Source organism: Salmo salar, chromosome ssa01 (genome assembly GCF_905237065.1).
Source record: "Salmo salar chromosome ssa01, Ssal_v3.1, whole genome shotgun sequence".
NCBI lineage: Eukaryota > Metazoa > Chordata > Actinopteri > Salmoniformes > Salmonidae > Salmo > Salmo salar.
Genome location: NC_059442.1, coordinates 29,871,602 through 29,898,477, shown reverse-complemented (window position 1 = coordinate 29,898,477; position 26,876 = coordinate 29,871,602). Strand labels below are relative to the sequence as shown.

The window sequence follows — 26,876 nt, the reverse complement described above, 5'->3', positions numbered from 1 at the left end:
TTTCGAGAAAGAGCGTCATCTGCTCACGAGTCTTTATTCATGTCGCTCTTGACAAGGTGTTGGGCACTAAACATCAAACAGAAAATCACTGAGTGTGTTATGTGTGTGGTTCCAAGGCTGAGGAAGCCCTCTTCCTCATCTCTTTCTACATTGATGTCCTTTACCCAAACAAAATGAAATATACTTTCAAAGCACTCTTGTCAAAATACAGTACATCATAAAGAGAGAACCATTTAGACTAGTAAGTGCTAGCCCATAGACTGTGTGGTCATAGGAAGAGATTTCACATCTTTGAGGTACCGGTTTATCTCTCAGATCCGCACCTTTGGTTGGAATGATGTTATGTGATCGACTCAGACAGATGAGGTGTGTGGAAAAATATTCCGTTTTGGCAAAGAGGGTGCAGATAATCACTGATAGATTCTCAGACTATTCTCAGACTCTTTGGGAGGAAGGGGGCCGGTGTATTCAAATTCATAAAATATGTGTGAGAAAATAATAGTTCAAACACTTCAAGATCTGACAATAGACAACAGCAAACACTCAGGGGGAAAGGTGGGTGGAGATCATCGGTTTAGTTCCTGTTTTAGCTGAAACCCCGGAAGAAGAGGATGTCCTGGGGAGGAAAAGGGGAGGATGTAGGTGAAGGATGGAGAAATAGAGTAACTAACAGCATGCAGGGTCATGGATACCAAACATTACTGACTACATGCTAACAAGAAATGCAAAAAGCTGAGAACTGTCTGTATGCAGAGGGACAGAAAAGTGACTCACTACCTTCTTAGAGGTACAAAGGAAAAAACTGACTTCCGCATTGCATTCCGAGAAAGAAAACAACCACTGACTGAAGGCCAGAGGCAGAGGCAATTAAAAAATTCAAAGAGAGGGAGATAAACACTTCCACCTCACTCCAGCACAGTCCACAAAGCAGAAAGCACAAGCTGACAGACAGACACGGACCATGCTTAGTTAGAGCAGGTGCTTCAGTAGTCAGCTACAGAGAAAAAGGAGACAGCCATGTATTCATCAACACATTTAAATAAGAACAAATAGTATACTTGATCTTGGGGAGAGAAAGGAATGAACAGATCAGCAGGTAGAGCTTGAAATTATGCTGAACACGCAAGGTCAGTTTCCAGTCGAAGGGAAGCAGAATGTGATCGCATATTATTAAAGTTGTAATAAGCAGATGGTTGAATGGTGCAATTTACATCAAGTAAAAGTCAAAATAATACATTTGATACAATAGGCAAGCATGAAGTTGGAATTAAGGACCAGGCTTTGTACAGAAAAAAGCTGTGAACTTTGAATGAACACAGGAGAGGTGACAAGAAGATGGTTTCCATGCCCCATCACATAATGAATCTCCGACGCAACTCGACTGTCATGCTATATCAAAACAAGGGGGATGCTAACAATGGATTTATTTCCCTGCAGTGATATTTGTAGGATGAAGGGAGGGAGGGCGGCTGGGGGTCACATATCAAAGTTTCAAGCTGACATAAATCAATCAGTCCCATAACTGGACAAAAACAACAGTAGTGACCTGTGGGCCATATCTGACATTAATCCTAAACCTTCCAGTCAGTGTGGAGGAATGACAGCACACGATTTGGTGGGAGAAAGAGAGAGAGAATGCTGATACAGGGCCTAACGAGGAAAGGTGCTGATGCTAATGAGTGCATCCGTGAGCCCTTAATGAGGCCGTCTCGTTTGGTGTCCTAATTCACAGTGATCCGCGTCTCAGGGGTGCAGGATAATGAGCTGGGCTGGGATTCCCAGGGCAGGGGGTTGTGTAACCCACCTCAAAAGGGGGACACAAACTCCCACAATGCATGTGTGTGAGAGAGAGTGTGATAGAAAAAGAGGGAGGGAGGGAGAGAGAGTGTGAGTATGTGAGAGAGATACAGTGTGTCTGTGAGAGGGGGAAAGGGCGAGAGGAGGAGGGGAAAGAACAGCTAGATGTCATCCCTGCCTGATACGCTTGTTTGTACCCTCCCATCATTGAATTGCTGTGACCAAGAAAGAAAAGCTTGGCTCTCTGTTACAAACTGACCTCGGGCAACAAGTACACTCACGGATAGAGGAGACGGTGAGGTAGACAGAACAAGAGTGAGAGAGAGCAAGATGAGAGAGACAGGGATAGAAGCAAACAAGCGAAAAAGGCGATGCAAGTCCACAAAAAGTTTGAATGTTGATTCACCACAATATTTCCATTAGGTGTTGTTGGCTTTGAACTTGCATTTCTAGGAGCTACTGTATGGCCACTTCAATCATTATCAATGAGCTAAGGCTCATGAACACTCTATATACCATCCAGGAGAAACGCCTATCCTCTAAAGGGATGGCATTCAGTTTCAGGACTTTTTTACTGGGCTACCAAGAGAAAACTAACTAACAACTACAGGAATCAGTGACCTCAGTTTATAAAAACCAAATGCAGAGTATGCATTGAGCCCCGCCGCCCCCGCCTCTTTCTGCTGTGTCTGCATTAGTAAGGCTCAAATGGGTTTCTGCCATGAGAAACAGAGCATGACATGCACTAAACAACGCCAGGCGGATGACAGGCCAGCTCCATTTGATGATGGCCGTCGCTGATGCGGACACCTTTTGATGTGGAGAAATATCAGGGCAGCGTAAATCAGTATGAGACGCAGCTGGCCGCAGACCTAATGAGTCAGCCACATTACACACATCTCAAAATGCAAATAGAAAATAACTACAGGAAATGGAACATTGATATATTCACCCAATGGTGAGTTATGGTGTCATCTGGAATTTAAGCAAAAGCTAAAATATGGATATAAGTACTTGACATGGTCTTTGAGAACTGTGTCAACCAAATAATTCAGACACCACTCTGAAAACACTGATCAATAACTTTAGTGGATTGTCTGCTCACTGTCCACTACTGTTTTGTCAGTGAGAATGTGTTTCCACACAACTCTAATTGACACAGTTAATAACACTGCCGCCCTCTGGCTAGCTGGCTCCATGCAGATCTACCAGTAACTGTGACTTTGCTCATTCCTCCAGTCACATTCACAGATCTGAATAGGAAGAGGAGATGCAGGAAAAGGAGGAGGGGACTGAATAAAAATACCTTTATCCAATTTTATTTCCAGAAACGGAGATGCACATACGACGACTGTCTATAAACGGATAACTACAGTGCCATTTACAGATGATTGTTAAAGAAACAGACAAATAGCGTCACAAAAAATCCTTGGAATAAACTATTCATTCATTTACAGTATTATGTTACTTTGAATCGGATACACTTACTCTATTCTTCTGAAAACATTGACTCTGTACCGGTACCCCCTGTATACAGCCTCCACATTGACTCTGTACCGGTACCCCCTGTATACAGCCTCCACATTGACTCTGTACCGGTACCCCCTGTATACAGCCTCCACATTGACTCTGTACCGGTACCCCCTGTATAAAGCCTCCACATTGACTCTGTACCGGTACCCCTGTATATAGCCACGCTACTGTTATTTGACTGCTGCTCTTCAATTATGTTACTTTGATTTCTTATTTTTTAGGTATTTTTCTTAACACTGCATTGTTGGTTAAGGGCTTCTAAGTAAGCATTTCACTGTAAGGTCTACACCTGTTGTATTCAGCGCATGTGACAAATAACATTTGAGTTATTGACTAAATCAGGGATAAAAGATCATTGCTCTGCTTCCCGTCCCCCAACCAGACCATTCAGCAGATCATAACAATCCAAATTATACCTGATCTGTCAACGGCTTGGCACTGAGCACCGTTTGAACGTTTGACCTTTTAACACGGCTCATGACATTATGTTGACATTTCAAGTAATCCCTCCCACGGTTCCTAATCTCAGTCGCCGTAGATGTCCCTGGACCATCCCCTGAGCTGCAACTACGCCATGGATGCAGACAGGCAGTCAGAGACAAGCAATATCCATGGCAGGGCTAATGATTCCACGCTAAGCTAGAGCCCACATGTGCAACCACACTCGGGTTATGGGACAAATGCAGACATACATACAGGCATGGGAATCAATGTTCATGTGTATTATCGGTGTATAATATGAAATGTGTTCATTGTTGTGTAAAAGAGAGGGATATTGCACCCTACCTTCTCAACCTAATTTGAGCTACAATGCCTTCCCAAATGATTCACACCCCTTGACTTTTTCCACGTTGTTGTGTTGAAGCCTGAATTTAAAATTGATTAAATTGAGATTTTGTGTCACTGGCCTGCACACAATACCCCATACTGTCAAAGTTGAATTACGTTTTTCTATATTTTTACAAATTAATTTAAAATGAGAAGCTGAAATGTCTTGAGTCAATAAGTATTCAACCCCTTTGTCATGGTAAGTCTAAAAAAAGTTCAGGAGTAAAAATGTGCTTAACAAGTCACATAATAACTTGCATGGACTCACTCTGTGTGCAATAATAGTGTTTAACATGATTTTTGAATGACTGCCTCATCTCTGTACCCCACACATACAATTATCTGTAAGGTCCCTCAGTCGAGCAGTGAATTGCAAACACAGTCAACCACAAAGACTAGGGAGATTTTCCAATGCCTAGCAAAGAAGGGTGCTTATTGGTAGATGGGTAAAAAAAACAACAACAAAAAACAGATTGAATATACCTTTGAGCAAGGTGCCATTATTAATTACACTTCGGATGGTGTATCAATACACCCAGTCACTGCAAAGATACAGGCGTCCTTCCTAACTCAGTTGCCGGAAAGGAAGGAAACCGCTCAGGGATTTCATCATGAGACCAATGGTGACTTTAAAACAATTACAGATTTTAATGGCTGTGATAAGAGAAAACTGAGGATGGATCAACAACATTGTAGTTACTCCCCAATACTCACCTAAATGACGGAGTGAAAAGAAGAAAGTCCGTACAGAATAAAATATTCCAAAACATGCATCTTGCTTGCAACAACACACTAAAGTAATACTGCAAAAAATGTGGCAAAGAATTTAACTGTATGTCCTGAATACAAAGCGTTATGTTTGGGGCAAATTCAACACAACACATTGCAGAGTACAACGCTTTATATTTTCAAACATGGTGTAGGATACATCATGCTATGAGCATGATTGTCATCGGCAAGGACAAGGGAGTTTTTTGTAGAATAAAAAGAACCTGAACAGAGATACACAAGCACAGGCAAAATCCTAGAGAAAAACCTGGTTCAGTCTGCTTTCCAACAGACACTGGGAGACAAATTCACCTTTCAGCAAGACAATGACCTAAAACACAAGGCCAAATATACACTGGAGTTGCTTACCAAGATGAAATTGAATGTTCCTGAGTTGCCTACTTAAAGTTGTAACTTAAATCAGCTAGAAAATCTATGGCAAAACATGAAAATGGCTGTCTAGCAATGATCAACAACCAAACTGACAGAGCTTGAAGAAAGATTCACAACTGTAATTGCTGCCAAAGGAAATTCTAACATGTAATGACTCAGTGGTGTGAATACTTATGTAAACTAGATATTTCTGTACTTCATTTTCAATACATTTACAACAATTTCTAAAAACATTTTCACTGTGATTATGTGGTATTGTGTGTAGATGGGTGAGATTTTTTTTTTACTTCATCATTTTTGATTTCAGGCTGCAACAACAAAAATGTGGAATAGGTCAAGGGGTATGAACACCACAGTGTATGTGAATACATACATACAGTTGAAGTCGGAAGTTTACATAGACCTTAGCCAAATACATTTAAACTCAGTTTTTCACAAGTCCTGACATTTAATCCTAGTAAAAATTCCCTGTCTTAGGTCAGTTAGGATCACTACTTTATTTTAAGAATGTGAAATGTCAGAATAATAGTAGAGAGAATGATTTATTTCAGCTTTTATTTCTTTCATCACATTCCCAGTGGGTCAGAAGTTTACATACACTCAGTTCGTATTTGATAGCATTGCCTTTAAATTGTTTAACTTGGGTCAAACGTTTTGGGTAGATTTCCACAAGCTTCCCACAAAAAGTTGGGTGAATTTTGGCCCGTTCCTCCTGACAGAGCTGGTGTAACTGAGTCAGGTTTGTAGGCCTCCTTGCTCGCACACGCTTTTTCAGTTCTGCCCACACATTTTCTATGTGATTGGGGTCAGGGCTTTGTGATGGCCACTCCAATACCTTGACTTTATTGTCCTTAAGTCATTTTACCACAACTTTGGAAGTATGCTTGGGGTCATTGTCCATTTGGAAGACCCATTTGCGACCAAGCTTTAACTTCCTGACTGATGTCTTGAGATGCTGCTTCAATATATCCACATAATTTCCCTTCCTCATGATGCCATCTATTTTGTGAAGTGCACCAGTCCCTCCTGCAGCAAAGCACCCCCACAACATGATGCTGCCACCCCCGTGCTTCACGGTTGGTATGGTGTTCTTCGGCTTGCAAGCCTCCCCCCTTTTCCTCCTAACATAACTATGGTCATTATGGACAAAGAGTTCTTTTTCTGTTTCATCAGACCAGAGGACATTTCTACAAAAAGCACAATCTTTGTCCCCATGTGCAGTTGCAAACCGTAGTCTGGCTTTTTTATAGCGGTTTTGGAGCAGTGGCTTCTTCCTTGCTGAGCGGCCTTTCAGGTTATGTCGATATAGGACTCATTTTACTGTGGATATAGATACTTTTGTACCAATTTCCTCCAGCATCTTCACAAGGTCGTTTGCTGTTGTTCTGGGATTGATTTGTACTTTTCGCACCAAAGTACATTCATCTCTAGAAGACAGAACGCGTCTCCTTCCTGAGTGGTATGATGGCTGCGTGGTCCCATGGTGTTTGTACTTGCGTACTATTGTTTGAACAGACGAACATGATACTTTCAGGCATTTGGAAATTGCTCCCAAGGATGAACCAGACTTGTGGAGGTCTACAATTTTATTTCTGAGGTCTTGGCTGACTTCTTTTGATTTTCCCATGATGTCAAGCAAAGTGGCACTGAGTTGGAAGGTAAGCCTTGAAATACATCCACAGGTACACCTCCAATTGACTCAACGTATGTCAATTAGCCTATCCGAACCTTCTAAAGCCATGACATCATTTTCTGAAATTTTCCAAGCTGTTTAAAGTCACAGTCAACTTAGTGTATGCAAACCTTTGACCCACTGGAATTGTGATACAGTGAATTATAAATGAAATAATCTGTCTGTAAACAATTGTTGGAGAAATTACTTGTGTCATGCACAAAGTAGATGTCCTAACCGACTTCCCAAAACTATAGTTTGTTAACAAGAAATGTGTGGAGTGGTTGAAAAACGAGTTTTAATGACTCCAACCTAAGTGTATGTAAACTTCCGACTTCAACTGTACATGTGAATTTGTAGCACTGAATAAAAGCAGAAATAAACCCTACAAGTCATCACCAGTCTACTGTACTACACAATCCGCCACCTCAGGGTAAAACACCCCACAAAGCTGTCAATGCTACAATTACACCCATTTGGCATTGACTCCACTCCTCTGTTGTCCATGCATGACTGGATAATGTTATACTGCTGCATACAACAGCACAGTCCAAAAGAGGATTCACTGCTAAAAAGGTCAGATCTGTTGGCTAGGATCAATTACAATGTATCTTTTAGAGCAGCCATACTCAACAGGCGGACAGCAGGCCGGATCCGGTGGTCAATACAGACTGCGGGTCGACTTAAATACAAATTAATTTATTTTAAAATTCAGTTTGGGATTGAACTTCTGGTATCATATGAACACATAAGACATGGAAAATGTGTGGAATTGCAATGAAATGTGCTTTTTAATTGCAAAATGTTTCTTTAGCGCCCTGGCATAATGTGTAGAATTAAAGGAAATATGACATAAAACTGCTAATTTCTCTCTCTGCCAACAAGAGGGGTGTGGACAGTTTGGGGGTTGAATTGGTTGCGAGGTAGGGGTTTCTTACTACACCGATAAACATTATTCATCCGGAGACCTTTGCCACCTAGGAAGTGTGTGTAACCGGACCTTCTAAAATAGTATTAAAGTACCCCAGTTTTAGAGACCACCTTTATTCCAAACGGACGGACGGACGGGGGGGTGCACTTTTTGTATCGGCAAAACATGAATCAGTACTTAGTGTGTTGGTGGGTCTTTCAGTATACTGTGTTAATGAAAACATTGGTCTTTTATGAAGGAATCTGACATTGAGTTAATTTCTATATAATTATTTAAATGTGACAATGAATTGAACAGATCAAGACAGGAAATGAGAAGAGCTATGCAAGGTAACAACCCATTTATTTAGTGATACATTCTGCAAACTATACATTTTATTTCAAACTTCAAAGGCAAAAAAAAAAATGAAAGAAATAAGGACGGAAAGGCGGCGAGGAAATTCAGGGAAAGAGGAGAAAAAACACTAATTCACAAGCAAGGAATGCAATTTGTTCAATCGACTCAACACAAGTAGTACAATTTAGTTCAGGGAACAAAGCTTTTTAACATTTTATTTTCGGTCTTTCCTTTGGAGATGGGACATAATACAAAATATACAGTTATTGAACTTTGCAAAGTCAATCACAGAGACCTCTGAGAAGCAGTTGAATTAACATAGACAATACTTATTATCTACAGCAGTCTAAAGCCATTCTTGAATGTATTCATAAATATAGCAGACATGAATGTATGTACGCACATTTCTAATGCTTACAAGGTTACCCAATTGTTATACACTTGCATTTGCTTAAAGTATTACATCATCTGCAGGAGTGAGCAATTAAATAAGCTTTCAAGAATCAACAAGGTAACATGAAGAAAAAATACATGTATACAAACCAGAAATGGTTGAAAATGTGTACCATGTGACTACCAACATAGTATGCCACTTTGAAGAGAAGCACCCTAACTTGGAAACACTTGATTTGATTTATTTCTCAGTTACAAGAAAGTAATGTCTACATCTCTCCTTGAAGTGTTCCAATAAACAAGTACTTAAGTGATAGGGTTAGATTGGGTAAGGCAAATCGGTGAGCTTATTAGTGAGCTGAAAAGGTCAGCAACATGGGGTTCAGGTCCCCTGTTTAAGGGGACACAACCCACCACTGCTAAGGGTCACACAGTAACGTCACAACTGAGGTACATTAATATGGACAATATGGGAGCGAGCATTCAAATCTATTTTACTCCAGCCAGGTATACCTCTGAACTATACAGAACTAGTTCCAGGGGAGCAAAGGGACAACCTGTAAATAGCTTTATAGTTTTTTCTAGAACAAATTTTTTTGTGAAAAAGCTGATAAGAAAGACGATCAGTGCATATTTAACCATTGTCATTAATTACACCAAATACCTCTCACACATCTTACATTTCTAGAACCCTGAACATTGTTACAATTCTAGATCTCTGAACTAGTTGAATCACAAAAGCGAAACAAGTTGGTGAAATTACACAAGCAAGGGTTTGAGGCCATTCTTTTTCGTATAAGGTCAATGATTTTACTAGTTAATAAAATAAACTAGCATTTGCAGTGGATACATTATAGATATCAATATTTCAAATTTGCACATTTCAGTCAAATACATTAACAATGGGTTTGCCCGACTCCATGACAACTCAGTCTGACATTCCACAGATTCTGACAGTCAGAACAGCCATCAGAACATCTGATGGCTGTTTTCAAAGCAAAACTACAGAGGGGGTCTAGAACAACAACCAATACTAGACAAATAGTTTTCTATCAACTTATGAGGTACTGTAGTTTTATGGTATATAAGAAAAAGAATACATTGGATGCTCAGTAAGTGCTACGCTTTTGAACAATTAGGTCAGTCTTTTATGGTACCAGACGGGTCAATTATTGATCAAAAGTCAAATATTGAAAAACAAAAAAAATACACCCTAATTGAGCATTCTTTTAAAGCCATATCCTATTTCAATGGGAGGCAAAGAAAGATTTACATAAAGGTTCAAGCATGGTGTATGGATGTAAGATCAGGATATGGCCTCTGAATTTCGCAAAAAGTGCCTTCAGAAAAGTATTCATACACCTTGACGTATTCCACATTTTGTTGCGTTACAGCCTGAATTCAAAATGGATTGAATACATTTTTTTCCTTTGCCAGCACACACACACACACACACACACACACACACACACACACACACACACACACACACACACACACACAACCCCATAATTACAGTGAAAACATACTTTGAGATTTTAGCACAATGAAATACAGAAATCTAATTTATATAATATTCACACCCTTTTGCTAAGACACTCCAAATTGAGCTCAGGTGCATCCAATTTCCTTTGATCGTCCTTGAGATGTCACTACAACTTGGAGTCCACCTGTGGCCAATTCAATTGTTTGGACATGATTTAGAAAGACATACACCTGTCTATATAAAAGGTCCCACAGTTGACAGTGCATGTCAGAGCAGAAACTATACCATGAAGTTTAAGGAACTGTCCATAGATCGCCAAGATAGAATTGTGGCGAGGAATATACCTGGGGAAGGGTATAAAACAATTTCTAGAGTCCTGAAAGTTTCCAAGAGCACAGTGGTTTCGAACTTTGGAAAAAAATTTATAAAAAAAAAATGGAGCTACCCAGGCTCTGCCTGGAGCTGGCCGTCTGACCAATCTGAACAACTGGGCAAGAAGGACCTTAAATCAGGGAGGTGACTAAGTACCCAATAACCACTGACAGAACTCCTTGGGTGAGATGGGAGAACCTGCCAGAAGGACAACGGTCTCTACAGCACTTCAATCTGGGCTTTATGGGAGAGTGGCCAGACGGAAGCCACTCTTGAGAAAAAGGCATATGACAGCACACCTGGAGCTTGCAAAAAGGCACGTGAAAGACAAAGCATAAGGCAAAAGATTATGGTCTGAGACAAAAATGTAATTCTTTGGCCTGAATGCAAAGCGCTATGTCTGGAGAAAACCAGGCACAGCTCATCACCAATCTAACACCATCCCTACCATCAGCGGCAGGGACTGGGAGACTGGTAAGGATAGAGGGAACAATGAATGGAGCCAAATCCTTGATGAGAACCTGCTTCAGAGTGCAAATGACCTTAGACTGAGGCAAAGATTTACCTTCCAAAAGGACAATGACCTCAAGCATAAAGCCAAAGCAATGCTGGAATGGCTTCAGAACAAGAATGTGCAAGTCCTTGAGTGTCCCAGCCAAAGCCCAGACTTGAATCCAATTAAATCTGTGGAAAGGCTTGAAGATATCTGTTCACCACCGCTCTCCATGTAATTTAAGAGCTTGAGAAAATCTGCAGGGAAGAATGGGGGGAAATCACAAAATCTAGATGTGCAAAGCTGATACTGACGTACCCAAGACGACTTAAAGCTGTAATCGCCACCAAAGGTACTTCTAAAAAGTATTGACCCGTGGGTGTGAATACTTAGGTAAATTATATCTGGATTTAATTTTCAATAAATTTGGAAAATATTTTCATTTTGTCATTGTGTGTAGTAGATGGGTGAGGGAAAAAAACAATTTTTTACATTTTATAGTCAGGCTGTAACAACAATGTGGAATAAGTCAAAGGGTATGGATACTTTGAAGGCACTGTACATACGTTCCTTATGAGGCTCACATAATTACATGACATGTTCATGTAAGGCCCCATCTCTAACGCCTTAGTCACTATGCAAGTCCTACAGTATATATGCAAGTAGTCCGCATTCAAACTGGTGTGTCAACAACAGAACACTAACCTACTATCCAAAACTCTTTCAAAACAAAAGCGCCGCAGCACAAAATCAGTGTCAAGCTGTACAGATGACTGAAAAATACACGGCTAACCTAAAGATAAAAGTAACGCATTTCTGAAATAAAATGTATTTATTTCCAGTCTAGCCTTATAAAAACATTGACAGTAAAATGAGTAACCTGCAAGTTTAAAACAGGTTAAGATTCTCCTTGGACTTCATTTAGGTACTTGAACATTATATACATACTGCAGTATTTCTGGAGAAAATACTTGAGTATAAGGACAATGAATGTTTGCACTCAGGGGAAGATCCAAACGCCTATGCAGGCGCTAAAACAGCTAGGGCTTGTGTGTTACAGCTGACGGCTCTGTGCTCCTAAAACTTGGTTCCCTTCCACAAAACCACAGTGGGGATTTAAAAAAAATTGTTATTCTTTTTTTTTTTTTTTTAACGTTTACCAATCCAACCACATTTCTTTCTCATTTTTAAAAAGTGACTTGGGTACCTGATTCATTCAGTCACTTAATGTTTTTCTAAGATCGCAAATGCTGTGTAATAATTATGAAGGCATTGTTTGACTTAAGTATACAATTGAACAATAAGTGTTTGTGTGATTGACATTTCAGCAGTTTAAGGGTACATCAACTGTCCGTATATCAAGTTCACAACAAAAAATAACCTGGGTCCAAGTCCCTCATTCATGGACAAACATATTTAAGCGTTAATCTGAGACATACTTTAAATGGTTTACTTTCTAAACAACTGCAGGTACGCATAAAACACAGTAACAAAAGGGTGGCATATCAAACCATCTCTAAACTGTGTGTGTGTGTGTGTGTGTGTGTAATATAATATATTTTATATACACACATACACACTACCGTTCAAAAGTTTGGGGTCACTTAGAAATGTCCTTGTTTTTGAAAGAAAAACACTTTTTTAGTCATTAAAATAACATCAAATTGATCAGAAATACAGTGTAGACATTGTTGATGTTGTAAATGACTATTGTAGCTGGAAATGGCTGATTTTTTAATGGATTATCTACATAGGCCCATTATCAGCAACCATCACTCCTGTGTTCCAATGGCATGTTGTGTTAGCTAATCCAAGTTTATAATTTTAAAAGGCTAATTGAGCATTAGAAAACCCTTTTGAAATTATGTTAGCACAGCTGAAAACTGTTGTCCTGATTTAAAGAAGCAATACAACTGGCCTTCTTTAGACTAGATGAGTATCTGGAGCATCAGCATCATCATGAGTGGGAGGCCCCAGTGCACAACTGAGTCTCAACGTCAACAGTGAAGAGGCGACTCCGGGATGCTGGCCTTCTTGGCAGAGTTCCTCTGTCCAGTGTCTGTATTCTTTTGCCCATCTTAATCTTTAATTTTTATTGGCCAGTCTGAGATATGGCTTTTTCTTTGCAACTCTGCCTAGAAGAACAGCCTCTTCACTGTTGACGTTGAGACTGGTGTTTTGCGGGTACTATTTAATGAAGCTGCCAGTTGAGGACTTGTAAGGTGTCTGTTTCTCAAACAAGACACTATTGTACTTGTCCTCTTGCTCAGTTGTGCACCGGGGCCTCCCATTCCTCTTTCTATTCTGGTTAGAGCCAGTTTGTGCTGTTCTATGAAGGGAGTAGTACACAGCATTGTACGAGATCTTCAGTTTCTTGGCAATTTCTCGCATTGAATAGCCTTCATTTCTCATAACAAGAATAGACTGATGAGTTTCAGAAGAAGGTGCTTTGTTTTTGGCCATTTTGAGTCTGTAATTGAACCCACAAATGCTGATGCTCCCGATACTCAACTAGTCTAAAGAACGCCATATTTATTGCTTCTTTAAATCAAGACAACAGTTTTCAGCTGTGTTAACATAATTGCAAAAGGGTTTTCTAATGACCAATTAGCCTTTTAAAATGATAAACTTGGATTAGCCAACACAACGTGCCATTGGAACACAGAAGTGAGGGTTTCTGATAATGGGCCTCTGTACGCCTATGTAGATATATATATATTTTTTTAAATCAGCCGTCTCCAGCTACAATAGTCATGTCCACACTGTATTTCTGATCAATTTGATGTTATTTTAAAATGGACAACTTTTTTTGCTTTTCTTTCAAAAACAAGGACATTTCTAAGTGACCCCAAAATGTTGGACGATATATAGGGGTCAAATTCAGGAGACAACGTGGTAGTTTGTTGCCTGAAGTTAGCCTACATCATTAGATTGTCAGTTGGTTAAAGAGAGAGAATTTCAAATTCAGTATGTTACCCTGTGTGTCAGACAAACCGGATGGTGTCCCAACCCTGAGCAGAGCCCACGGGGATTAGAAGGGCACCTTAACCTACAGTGCTCCATTCTAATTGATTAAACATCCACAAACAAAACAAGAGCATCTTGCTCACCACTTATCTAACCAAATAAAACTGTGGACAGTTTATTAGGTACACCACACGTTCACGGAAATGGATCGCTCCTACAGACAGTGAGTCATGTGGCCATGGTTTGCTATATAAAGCAGGCAGACAGGCCTTCAATTACGGTTTGGTTGGACGTAAGAATGGGCAAAACGAGTGTCCAAAGAGACTTTGAGCGTGGTATGATGGTCAGTGCCAGGCGCGCCGGATCCAGTATTTCAGAAACAGCCGCCCTCCTGGGCTTTTCACGCACGACAGTGTCTAGGGTTTACCGAGAATGGTGCGACGAACAATAAAACATGCAATCAGTGGCAGTCCTGTGGGTGAAAACAGCTCGTTGAGAGAGGTCGAATGAGAATGGCAAGAATCATGCAAGCTACCAGGCGGGCCACAAACAGACAAATAACGGTGCAGTACAACAGTGGTATGCAGAACAGCATCTCGGAACGCACAACTCGTCGATCCATGTCACGGATGGGCTATTGCAGCAGATGACCACACCGGGTTCCACTCCTATCAGCTAAAAACAAGAAGAAGTGTCTGCAATGGGCACGCGATCACCAACACTGGACAATAGAGGAGTGGAAACACATCGCCTGGAACATGACAGAGAGTTCAGTTTACTTGAGTGGCCTGAGTAGTCCCCAGACCTCAACCCAATAGAACATCTTTGGGATGAGATGGAATGGGCTGTTCGCAGAATGAATGTACCACCGTCTAATCTGCAGCAACTGCACGATGCCATCGCGTCAGCATGAACCAACATCCCCGTGGAATGTTTCCGACACCGTGTAGAATGCCCTGAATAATTCAGGCTGTTCTGGAGGCAAAGCGGGATCCGACCCGGTTCTAGATGGATGTACCTAATAAACTGGCTCCTGAATGTATATACACTCATATGCAACAATGCATTTTAAACGATGGAAGAAAATACATTTAAATAAAACCATCTCTGCACGAAATACATACTATACACTTTTTTCTTAAAAGGGAAAAATTAACTGCAAATCAATCATACACTTTAGCAGCATACCGTGCTCTAGCTCCTGGTGCAGTGGCTGAGGTCTCTACACTAAGAGCACCCCAAACCACACAGTAAATACAAGGTGCTCTAGGAGAGCTCAATGCATTTAGTGGATTTGTTCTTGGTTGTATAGTTCAATATAGCAACATTTAAAGCAGCAATCAGCAGTTGAAACTATAACACCCCTGTTTCTGTAAAAAGCTAAGGGTTGAGGCTGGAGAAATGTAACCAATCAAATTCATAGAGCTATGCATGCAAAGACTGACCATCCATGATATCAAAATGATAGTTTTATCCATATTTTTAGGCTAGTGTTTGATCACATTTACTTGATTTACAAGAATTTGAGTAAAACAAGCGTATATTTTGGGTTCTGATGGGGTACGGCAGTTGACCTAACTAAGCTCGAGGCATTTATAAGTTATATTCTTCAAGAAACAAATGTGAACATACCATTCATTTACAAGTCCAAAAATGGATGGAACAACTGGAGATTGCTTCTTTAGAAAAAACACCACTTGGAAATTGGAAACAGAAGATTGAATGTTCACTTAGACTGGTGGTGGTAACTAGGGTTTCTAATAATCAGCACTTAAACACTTGTAAAATCAAATACATGTTGTGATTTGAACTCCTCTCTGAATCTAAGAAAACTTCACTTGGCATGGGCTGTCATAAAGCTGACCTATGCTATCCTAGACCACGTGGTACCTGTCATGCTGGGCATCTGTCACATATTATGTTTATTCCAGTGGAGGCTGCAGATGGGAGGACGGCTCATAATAATGTCTGGAACGAAGTAAATGGAATGGCATCAAACACATGCGTTTGATACTTTTCCACTCCAGCCAGTACCATGAGCCCATCCTCCCCAATTAAGGTGGCACCAACTTCATGTGGTTTATTCAAAGTAAATAATCTAACACTCATGACAGATGAAAATGTGTCAACTAGTCAAGGTTTTTTAAATCAATGTATGTCATTAGACAGGTTAATTGTGTCACGGACTTCACTGACCATTACAAAGTGGCTGTGGCAGATGTCGTTTTGAAGTTCAAATAGCAATTTGTCAACTTAATCCTTCCACTGTCAAATAAAGTGTTATCTGAGTGAGGGGTAGTGAGAGATTGTATTGTGCTGATATGAAAGACTGATGAGGTGCAGAAGAGGTATGTAGGAGTCATGGAGTCTAAATCTCCAGCCCATGTGGTTCTGCCATCAGCACCACCATAGCAAACATTAGCTAGTAGCTACAGTGCTGCAGATAGATCTACCTCTACACATACACACAAGCACCCAGGCACGCTTGCCAGTATACGCACGCACACACACATACACGGAATCCAACACAGCAAGTGTTAAAAGGTGTCAGGAGGGATAATCTTCACTTGCATCTTGGAACTGCTTTGTTGTGTTTACAGGAGAGCGACAAGATCCTCTCTCTCCAAAAGACAGGAACACAATGAAGGACTGTGTAACACTTTACCATAGTTACTACAGCGTATAAAGAAAAGTATATGAAAATTAAAATTGAACATGTAAATATTAGGATTTATATGGTTAGATTTAGAGAGCTTACTGTGCTGTGAACCTATACAATTTACCCGTTTCTTTAATGAGCAAAGACTTAAACTAAAAAAAGAACAAGAGCAGGAGGATAATATCACCTGGAGGACAAACAGTAATATTCACTGAATAGACATTTGTTGGAACTCCAGAAAAGCAGGAAAAAGGCAGATAGTGCATAAAAGGTTCTCTTTCTCACTTTCATTGTTTTACTTGAACTCAAGCTGCATTAAATACAGGCTGTTTGTACACGACAATTGCACTTCACAAAAACAGAAATATACAAAACACACAAGGAAATGTGAATCAAACTAATTACAGCAAAAAAATACATTGTTTCAGCTGATTTTTTTTTTTAAGAACCTGCTGGACTAGCTAGTTATGGGTAAGGTTAGGGGGGGAATAAAAGGTGAGACAAAATGGAGGGAATCCTGAACTTCAGAGCGGATTGGTGCTGCACTATCCAGGGTGTAGAGGTGTGTTTGCATCTCCTCCTCGTCCTCCCATCATATTCCCTTCTTAAAAATGTAACGCTCAGAGTGGTGGGGAGACAGACTGCTGAACGGAGCTGCTGTGGGTCTTGAGAGGGTAGCGGGTTGTAAACTCTGTGCTGTGTTAGTGGTAGGGGTTGTGTTACCACATGTCGTCTGTGGACGCTGAGTCCTTGAAGGAGGGAAGGAAGGAAAAACCCTTCAGACACTGGGTCTACATCCAAGGGGTCTCGATTTCAACTCCTGGAGACGTGCAAGAGGGCTGATCTTTCCACCCAAGAGGTTCATTTTGTCCTACACTAGTTACGAACTTGGACAGGAATAAATGTAAATAAAGTCCAAGAAACTGTTCAAGAAAGAGTACGGATAAGTGAGCAGAGCTTTCCGGCAATTGAGATTGAGATCCCTGGTATTAACAGCAATATCTTGAAGTCTTCACTTTAACCAATTACATTTTTTCCCAGTTCTGGACTGTAAAATAAGCGGATTTTATTTGTCATATGCCATTTGATAGTGATACTGTTACAAGGTAATTTTAGGCTGATCAAACAAACCCAAATGATGCTATTCCTAATCCAGAAAATGTATTTTCACAGATTAGGAACAGCATTTTATTCCTGGTTTGTTTGAATAGCACCCTTATATTTTCTGTGATAAAAATTCCTGTTTCCTGCCTAGAAAGCCATGTCAGAATAAAGCACAACATCTCATTCACATAATCATGAGAATGTTTGTATATGAACGAATGCTTTATGAATGGTTGTTATGAATGATTGCTTCAATTCATATATTGCTTGTTATTAAACTATGTAAAATCCTCCCATTTGAAGAAACTTGAATATTATCCCCCATTGATGGAACTTTAGGGAGAAAGTACACAAGATTGATATCAAATAATAGCAGCCTAAAAAAAAAAGGGGTCTAAGATTGCTCTGCCAGCTGTCACTGCTACTACAATCCTGCCCGCATAGATCAGAAAGCATATTTGGCCTTCAAACACTGGGAGGGTGATACTTGAAACAGAAACAGTTTAAAATGAAAATTGTTTCTCCGTCCCAAAATCCGCATCAGCTAATTAAAATTGTTGAGGTTGCACGTGACAGAACACTACTTGTTAGCTTTTCCCCATCAGATAACCTGGCATACTTACCCCTATGCTAACACAACCAGCTGGACGTGATTATTTCCTGTAACAAATTCTGTATCAGTCAATTACAAAATGTTGACGTCACTTTTTCTTGAGAGCGTCCTAAAAGTTAAGTCCCCCATTTAGGGGACTGAGCGGTTCTAGACCGGTTCCGACCAACATTTTTGTTTAGAGAGCGCTCTGTGAATGGTGCAACATCAATTGCTGTGCACTACGTAACAGCTCTGGTTGTCCCTCTTCGCATGCCGTTCTACGCTCTCATCCGAGATGCAGTATATAAAATCTGATACCTAATTTGCACAAAGGGCGACATCACATTTTCTGGCTTATCCAGACAAAGGATCGAACTCCCGTCTGAAATAACGCATATGAAATGGGAGACTAGCGATTGCAGCAAATGCAGTCTAATCTCGCTGTGATGTCAGATGGATGGATGTAAAAATAATTCCGTAGAATTGAAACAAGATTAAATCACCCGTGCTTACAGCTCAAGTTGTACAAGTCAGCAGACATCTGAATGGATTCTGCGCGTTGCTCAGAAGACACAGGGCAGAAAATGCTGTCATTAATATGAAATGGTACCAATTTTGTATTGTCACTGAGAACGATAATTATTTTACAGTTAAAGGTGAAATAATCATTTGATATGTAATATACATAACAAGCCTTTCAAATCATATTCCACCACTTTTGTTGAATAGGAGAAGAAAAAAAGAAAAAAATGTTTCATATGTTCATTACACTTGAGTTTACAGTACATTCGGAAAATAATCAGACCCTTTGACTTTTCTCACATTTACCTTACAGCCTTATTCTAAAATTTATTAAATTGTTTTTCCCCCACCTCAATCTACACACAACACCTCGTAATTACAAAGCAAAAACAGGTATGACATGTTTGTTAATTTATAAACAAAATATTACATTTACATAAATATTCAGACCCTTTCCTCAATACTTTGTTAAAGCACCTTTGGCAGCGATTACAGCCTTGAGTCTTCTTGGGTATGATGCTATATGCTTGTCACACCTGTATTTGAGGAGTTTCTCCCATTCTTCTCTGCAGATCCTCTCAAGCTCTGTCAGGTTGGATGGGGAGAGTCGCTGCACAGCTATTTTCAGGTCTCTCCAGAGATGTTCGATCGGGTTCAAGTCCGGGCTCTGGCTGGGCCACTGAAGGACATTCAGAGACTTGTCCCGAGGCCACTCCAGCATTGTCTTGGCTGTGTGCTTAGGGTCAGTGTCCTCTTGGAAGGTGAACCTTCACCCCAGTCTGAGGTCCTGAGTGCTCTGGAGCAGGTATTAATCAAGGATCTCTGTACTTTTCTCCGTTTATCTTTCCCTCAATCCTGACTAGACTCCCAGTCCCTTCAGCTGAAAAACATCCCCACAGAATGATGCTGCCACCACCATGCTTCACCGTAGGGATGGTGCCAGGTTTCCTCCAGATGTGACGCTTGGCATTCAGGCCAAAGAGTTCATTCTTGGTTTCATCAGACCAGAGAATCTTGTTTCTCATGGTCTGAGTCCTTTAGATGCCTTTTGGGAGTGGCTTCCGTCTGGCCACTCTGCCATAAAGGCCTGATTGGTGGAGTGCTGCAGAGATGGCAGAACCTTCCAGAAGGACAACCATCTCCACAGAGGAACTCTGGAGCTCTGTCAGAGTGACCATCTGGTTTTTGGTCACATCCCTGACCAAGGCCCTTCTCCCCCGATTGCTCAGTTTGGCTGGACGGCCAGCTCTAGGAAGAGTCTTGGTAGTTCCAAACTTCTTCCATTTAAGAATTATGTAGGGCACTGTGTTGTCGGGGTCCTTCAATGCTGCAGAACATTTTTGGTACCCTTCCCCAGATCTGTGACTCAACACAATCCTGTCTCGCGCTCCATCGACCTCATGGCTTGGTTTTTGCTCCGACATACTGTGGCATCTTATATAGGCAGGTGTGTGTTTTCCAAATCATGTCCAATCAACTGAATTTACCACAGGTGGACTCCAATCAAGTAGTAGCAACATCAAGGATGATAAATGGAAACAGGATGCACCCGAGCTCAATTTCGAGTCTCAGAGCAAAGGGTCTGAATACTTATGTAAATAAGGTGTTTGTTCATTTTTAATGAATTAGCTACAAATTTTCAAATCCTGTTTTCACTGTCATTATGGGGTAGTGTGTAGATTGATGAGGAAAATTTTATTTAATCCATTTTAGAATAAGGCTAACTTAACAAAATGTGGAAAAAGTCAAGGGGTCTGAATACTTCACGAATATACCTAAGCAAATATAAATATATATATATATATATATATTATTTTTTTAAACAGAAAGGTGAGATTTTAATATTTTATAAGCGCCACTAGGTATTGTTTATGACCCTCATGATAAATAATTACTTTTGCGTATGTCTATTTAGGTGGAAATCTACAATTTGACATTACATTTAACAGGTGAACAGAAGTCACATGGCACCATCTTCTAATCAAAGTTACTAAAACATGCACAAAAGTTCAATTGGACATATAGCTCACAGTATTGCGAGACAGTTTTTTGGGGGGGTAAGTTCAAATCCCAGGTGACATTGTTTTTTCCTTTGGGAAATGTATAATTACATTTATTGTGCTAGTGTGTTTTGCGAAGGGTGTAGCCAAAACCTTGTAAATGAAGATTACAAATATATTTAATGAGGAGCTTATTGGAGTCCCTCTTGCAGACTGAGACTACTGCTATACAGGGGTGTAGAGCTGCCGGAGCCACACTTTGCCACTTCTTAGAATCATCCGTTGTGGATGGTTCCCGACTCTGCGTCTCAAAGTTGCCATCAAGGCAAAAAAGGTGGCTACGTTGAAGAATCTCAAATCTAAAATAGATTTTGATTTGTTTAACACTTTTTTGGTTACTATATGATTCCATATGTATTATTTCATAGTTTTCACGTATTCACTATTATTCTACAATGTATAAAATAGTAAAAATAAAGAAAAACAAAGGAATGTATAGATGTGTCCAAACTTTTGACTGGTACTGTATTTTAAGAAATGCCATTGATTAGTGGATAAAGTTTAAGATCTTTGATAGGCTGATGTGGAATTTGTTGCAGGAAATATTCACTGTCAGCTGGTGAGGTTAGCATTTGGCTAACCTGTGCCAGGTTATCTGAAGGGACCAGCAACAATGTAACGTTCTATCTTAACAAGTAAATTGACGATTTGAATTGGCCATGTTTACACAGGCAGCCCAATCATTGGCAAAAGACCTGATCTGATTGGTCAAAAGACCAATTAGAGGCAAAAGATCAGAATTGTGCTGCCTGTGTAAACACAGCCTAGATGTGTTAACTGTTCTGTGATATTGGCTGCAGTGTTAATTCAGGAGTTAACTAAACTATACACATCATGAAACAGCTGTTAACTGTGGGAAGAACTAAATGAGTTTTGTGATGTTATGGTAACAAGTAAAGTGGATTACAGAGCAAATCAAAGTGAATTACAAACAAGGATGATACTCAAAAGATGAGTGCTACAATAAACTAAAACATACAGAAATCCATATATTGCCTCCCCTTGATTCATCTTTAAAAACAGATATAGTTATTGATGTTGAATGTTACAAATTGAGTTCATGAAAGTTAGAAAACTAACAAAAATATTAATGTAATTGTATTTTGCCCTTGAAATACAAACGGATCTGCACAAACACACTATGATACAAATATGTATCTAGATACATTCAAATAAACAAGCTTTTGTGAGTGGATAGCAGTCGTCAGGAGATACTTACTGTGTCGTCACTTCGGTATGGGTTTAGTTTGTTGTACACTGCTTCAACAACGTTTCGCCTAGGACACATAAAAGTTAACATGCAGGTTTAGCTTAGCAAGCAATAAAAATACCAATGTATATAAGCCCAATAAAAACAAAACCGTTTCTACAGAAAAGCTAAATGCTGAGCATACAAGGCTGGAATTGAAGGGCAAAATTCAATTAGCCCAACTAACAGCCCAAACTTCCACGCTAGTCCAAACTATCAAAACCACTTTAGTGAAAAGTCATTAAACCTTAGCCTGTAAAGCATGGTACTATTTCCCAAGTACTTAATCGACCAACTTTGAGTTGGCTGAGGTCCAGTTAAAAGAGCTCACTCACTTGCTGGCCAGTTCACCCCCAGGAGGGAGGTTAGGGATGCTCTCTGATGCTAACGTCCGCATCACGTGGACCAAGTCTGGAACCCCTTCGTTTCCCTGCTTCTTTATGATCTCTGTGGGAATAGCAGAACCACATTCTCTGTGAGTAGAAAACAATATCACACTGGGTGAAGTGAGCTTCAACCACATCAAATTCATGACAATGCTCTTATATTATCTAGGTTTCTATATGGCATATTTAGATGCTGCACCTTCTACTCTGCTCTCCAGGTACTTATCCAGCTCTGCTTCCCTTTTCATGGCATCGGCAGTCACCTTTGGAGCCCCTGGGAGGCAGATCAGCACAACGCTCATATTGTCCCGACTCCCCTGTTCAAAGGGAGAAAGCGAGAGCAATACAGACAGACTTAAAAAGGAAAACATTTACATTTTCTTTAGCATATTCAAGTAATCCAAAAGGCATCTATGACGCCTACCCATGTGACAAAATGCTGTGGTAACATCCAGGTACATGCAAATGCTTAACTGTTACTGATTCTGTGAACAATAAATTGACAGGTCTCACCTTGTACAAGCAAGTGTCAACAATTTCATTGCAGACTCTCTCAAGGTCATCGGTCACCTCTAGCCTGGACCTGACAAAGTCACACAGTTCCTCATTGGCCATGACATCCCAGATGCCATCGCAGGCTAGGACAATAAACTCATCTTCCACCTCAGACCTTTCAATGGCATACACCTCAGGCTCTGGTGAAACCAGCTGCTCCGTGGGGCCCTTGCCATGCACACACTTGTAGTCGAAGTCTCCCAGGGCCCGGGACACGGCCAGAGAGCCGTTCACTCTCTGGATCATGACAGAGCCTCCGGCGTTTTGAATCCTCTCCTTCTCCAGTGGGTTGCTGGGCTTGTGGTCCTGTGTGAAGAAGTGCACAGCTCCTCCACGGCTCAGAAGACCCCGGGAGTCTCCACAGTTGATGAAGTAGATGTGGCCTGGGGAAATCATGACCCCCACCGCAGTTGAGCCACTGCGGTCCACACCGTGCTTCTTCTCTGAGATGTTCCGCATGTGCTCGTCAATCTGCAGGAAACCTGTGCGGATGCCGGTCTTCACACTCTCTACGTTGGGCTCCAGACCGCTCTGGAAGTCTGGGTTGCTGGTGATGTGCTCCAGCAGGTGCTCACAGCAGTATTTGGCCACCTGGGAGCCAGCATGCCCATCATAGACAGCAAAGAAGGACCAAGGGTCGAGCCCATGAGGCAGGCCAATGACTGCCGTGTGCGCATCCTCCATCTCCACCCTCCAGCCCTGCATGCTGCTCAGGCCATAGGTCAGACTGTTCCCCTCACCATGAGCATTGTGCTTCTCCATCTTTGGCTTGTCCAAAAACGCCCCCATTGTAGCTCTTAAAACCTTCAAAACAGGAATAAAACAAAGGATAATATAATATGTTAACTTGTTATTCTGCTAAACTCGGCTACATGTTTACTAATTAAAACGCCAAAATATTTGCCAAATATAATTAGTTAAGATATGGATGATTTCGAAGCAGATGACACAGATACAATCCTTTTATGGCAAAAAGATTTGATAGCACCTTGGGCTGCACTCATAAGTTGCACCCTCTAGTCTAAAAATAGGTGAGTACTGTAGATACATATTTTAAACACTAGCTAACGTTAGTTAGAAATATCCATCAATGAATTACTAACGTTAGCTGCTAGCTAAACAACCTATTTTGTAGGTGCTGGCCATTGATTGTGTGAGTTCAACAATAAAGTCAGTACTGCAAATAGTTAACGTTAACTACCCAAATAGCAAAACAAGATCCTCCCGCTTGCTATTTTCCGCTTACCTTACGCCCAAGCCAACGTTAGCTAACTACGTGTTATTGTTTTGTAGCTAGCTAGAATACAGTGTAGTTAGCTATTTCGTTTTGCGTTTTAGTGATGTAAGCCATCAATGAAGTAACTTAGTAGGTAATCTTACCTAACTCATGCTAGTTACGTCAAATAGCCTCCTATCCCAACTAGGTAGTTACTGTAGACATCGTCCAACTAAGTCAATGACAGAGCCAGGGCTACTTAAATTTACATAACAAGTCACATTTTTGATGATCACAAAATTACGAACAACATTTTTTTCAACAACGTTAACTAGCTGGCTGGCTGTGGTAGCTCGCTAGTTAGCTTAAATCCTCCCGTCGCAATAATATGAAATCCAAAATAAACAAACAGCTGCGTCGTTGTGGGCCTTGGCTCCATAGCTTTGGCAGGCCTTAGTTACACTGACCCACGGCCTATCCTCGTCGCGAAACACCCGCTGTGTATAGCTAATCAGTAATGCTAACAGACTAGCCTGGTAGATAATCAGAGAGAGATTTCTTACCGGCACAAACCACTGTGACTTACCAAAATCCGCAAGACCTGTTTTGAAGTTGTAAAGACAGCAACAGAGCAGAGGTGCTGTGACCGAAACAGAAACACCGACGAGATGGAGGGAGTTTGCGGGTAACGTTAGCTAGCTAGCAATCACCTCACAGTGCATCAATTTGTGAAAGTGCGGAACTCCCTGTTCTGACTAAACCAGGGATGCATTACTTTATCATTTGGCGACGTAAAGTATCATTAAAATGTCCCTCCTTTGAAGTTTTAGGCCGGAGCTGTTATGGCCAAATTAGTGTCAAGCCCCAGCCTATTCACTTGAATTTGACACAGCCTGCAAACTAGCTAAACCAAACGCTGGACTCAGAAAATACCCGGATGTTGCAGGTTGCGTGCTTGAAAGCATTACATCATCCCTATGAGGCAGTTGGTAATCAACACAAAAGCCCATACATTGATTCAACCATATAGATCCTATTAAATTACTAGTTACATACATTACTGCTATTATTAGTATTTTAATTCCTAATTCTATGGATTCAACATTGTAAAGGCGAGCACGCATATTAACATAAAGCCAATACATTTCGTATGGAAATATCTGTGGGCTGTGGCGATTCAAAATGCTCTCAGTATGCATTTATTTCAGTCACAATTTGTATCACTCTCCGTCTCTATTAAAGTGGCACAGTGCGCCAAATATCAGCATTAATCGTGTCTATTCATACTGAAAAAAAATAAAAAAATCGAGATAATCTTTTTCTATAAGAGTAAACTGTAACCAGAAGTGTTTTGTATTTCTAATAGTCGCTTCCGGGTTATTGAGATAAATTATTTTCTGCTAAAGCCACATATTATGAATATACTGATAATATACTTTTCTCTCCGCCCTAAAAATGGGAGTCGTTAACAAAGCGGCACGGCAGACTGTCTAATCAAGGAGGGCTGCTGCCGCATTCAAAGCAACTGGGAACTCGGAAAAATAAAAGGTCGAATCATGACGTCAGGTCGGAACTCCAGAAGAGGGCCGATTTCCCGAGTTGGATGACCGTTCAAATCGATTTTTCCCAGTCGAGTTCTCAGTGGTTTTGAAGGCACTGAAGTCGGAACTCGGAGATTTGAGTTCACAGTTCCCAATTGTTTTGAATAACGCGCCAACAGAGTGGAACTGACCGTCCACGGAGTTGCGTTATTTTCCATAGAAATCATAGAGCCCCGAGTTAACCCTTTTATACCATGGCTATAATTTAACACATTAGCCACTCGAAATGTGTTCAACATCCACTGAAGTAGCCAGCAAGTTTTCTAGATAGCTACAGTAGTTGCCGTGTTAACCAAACAGCTAACCAAACCATCTGTCCTAGCTTGCTAATATGAAAATTGAATTCAACAATACCAATGCTGTTTTCAATTCAAATTTTGCATTCAAAAACAGCTCAAAGAAAACATGTAAAATGGAACGATAGCCATTAAATTCTATGGTGCAAATATACCATGCGTTATTTACGCAATAATGCCCGAGAGGGTGTGGTATATGGCCAATATGCCACACCAGTTGTGTCGTGTTCTTATGCACGACACAACTAACAAGAAGATACATGTCTCTCCGCGGGCTGTCTAGCTCCCGCCTTATACATCTCATTATTGTAATCCGTTTTTAAATATTCAATGAGGGTTGTTGGGGTCAACCGCCTGTATTCAAAGGAAAAATATGCTATGTTACTAGCCTCATACCTTGAATATGTATAGCCATCTCGAAACAACTCTGATATAAAAAAAAAATTTAATCTCAAAGTTGTGGGGATGCAACGTCCTACTTATATCAGTACACTCCTAACAACCTAAGCATAGAGCCCCACAGTGGAGGTGTCATAATACACATAAAACCAAGTGATCAAACAGTTAATTGGTTCCAATAGTTTTTCCCCATAGAGGATTTTAGAAAACTTAAAGGGCTGTATTTCGTGTAGGCTTATCCTAGCATGACCTTTTGATAACCATTTAA

The 26,876-nt window shown here is 40.6% G+C and overlaps 1 protein-coding gene across 3 annotated transcripts; it reads right to left on the bottom strand.

Annotated features, from left to right (window-relative positions):
• On the bottom strand, positions 1–25,262 carry LOC106598722 (protein phosphatase 1A). Of its 3 annotated transcripts, none has more exons than XM_014189782.2 (6): positions 24,899–25,262; positions 23,055–23,900; positions 22,741–22,858; positions 22,491–22,602; positions 22,126–22,183; positions 1–616 (listed from the first exon to the last, which is right to left on the bottom strand). In XM_014189782.2, exons 2-6 carry the CDS (start codon positions 23,883–23,885, stop codon positions 587–589), a joined length of 1,149 nt encoding a protein of 382 aa, XP_014045257.1. In that variant the 5' UTR covers positions 23,886–23,900; positions 24,899–25,262; the 3' UTR covers positions 1–586. The 3 variants fall into 3 exon arrangements, with proteins under 3 accessions (XP_014045257.1, XP_014045222.1, XP_014045247.1); XM_014189747.2 differs by lacking the exon at positions 1–616 and adding an exon at positions 16,743–17,377 and having other exon boundaries at positions 24,899–25,261; XM_014189772.2 differs by lacking the exons at positions 1–616; positions 24,899–25,262 and adding exons at positions 16,743–17,377; positions 24,477–24,684.
• Positions 25,263–26,876: the final 1,614 nt, after the last annotated feature.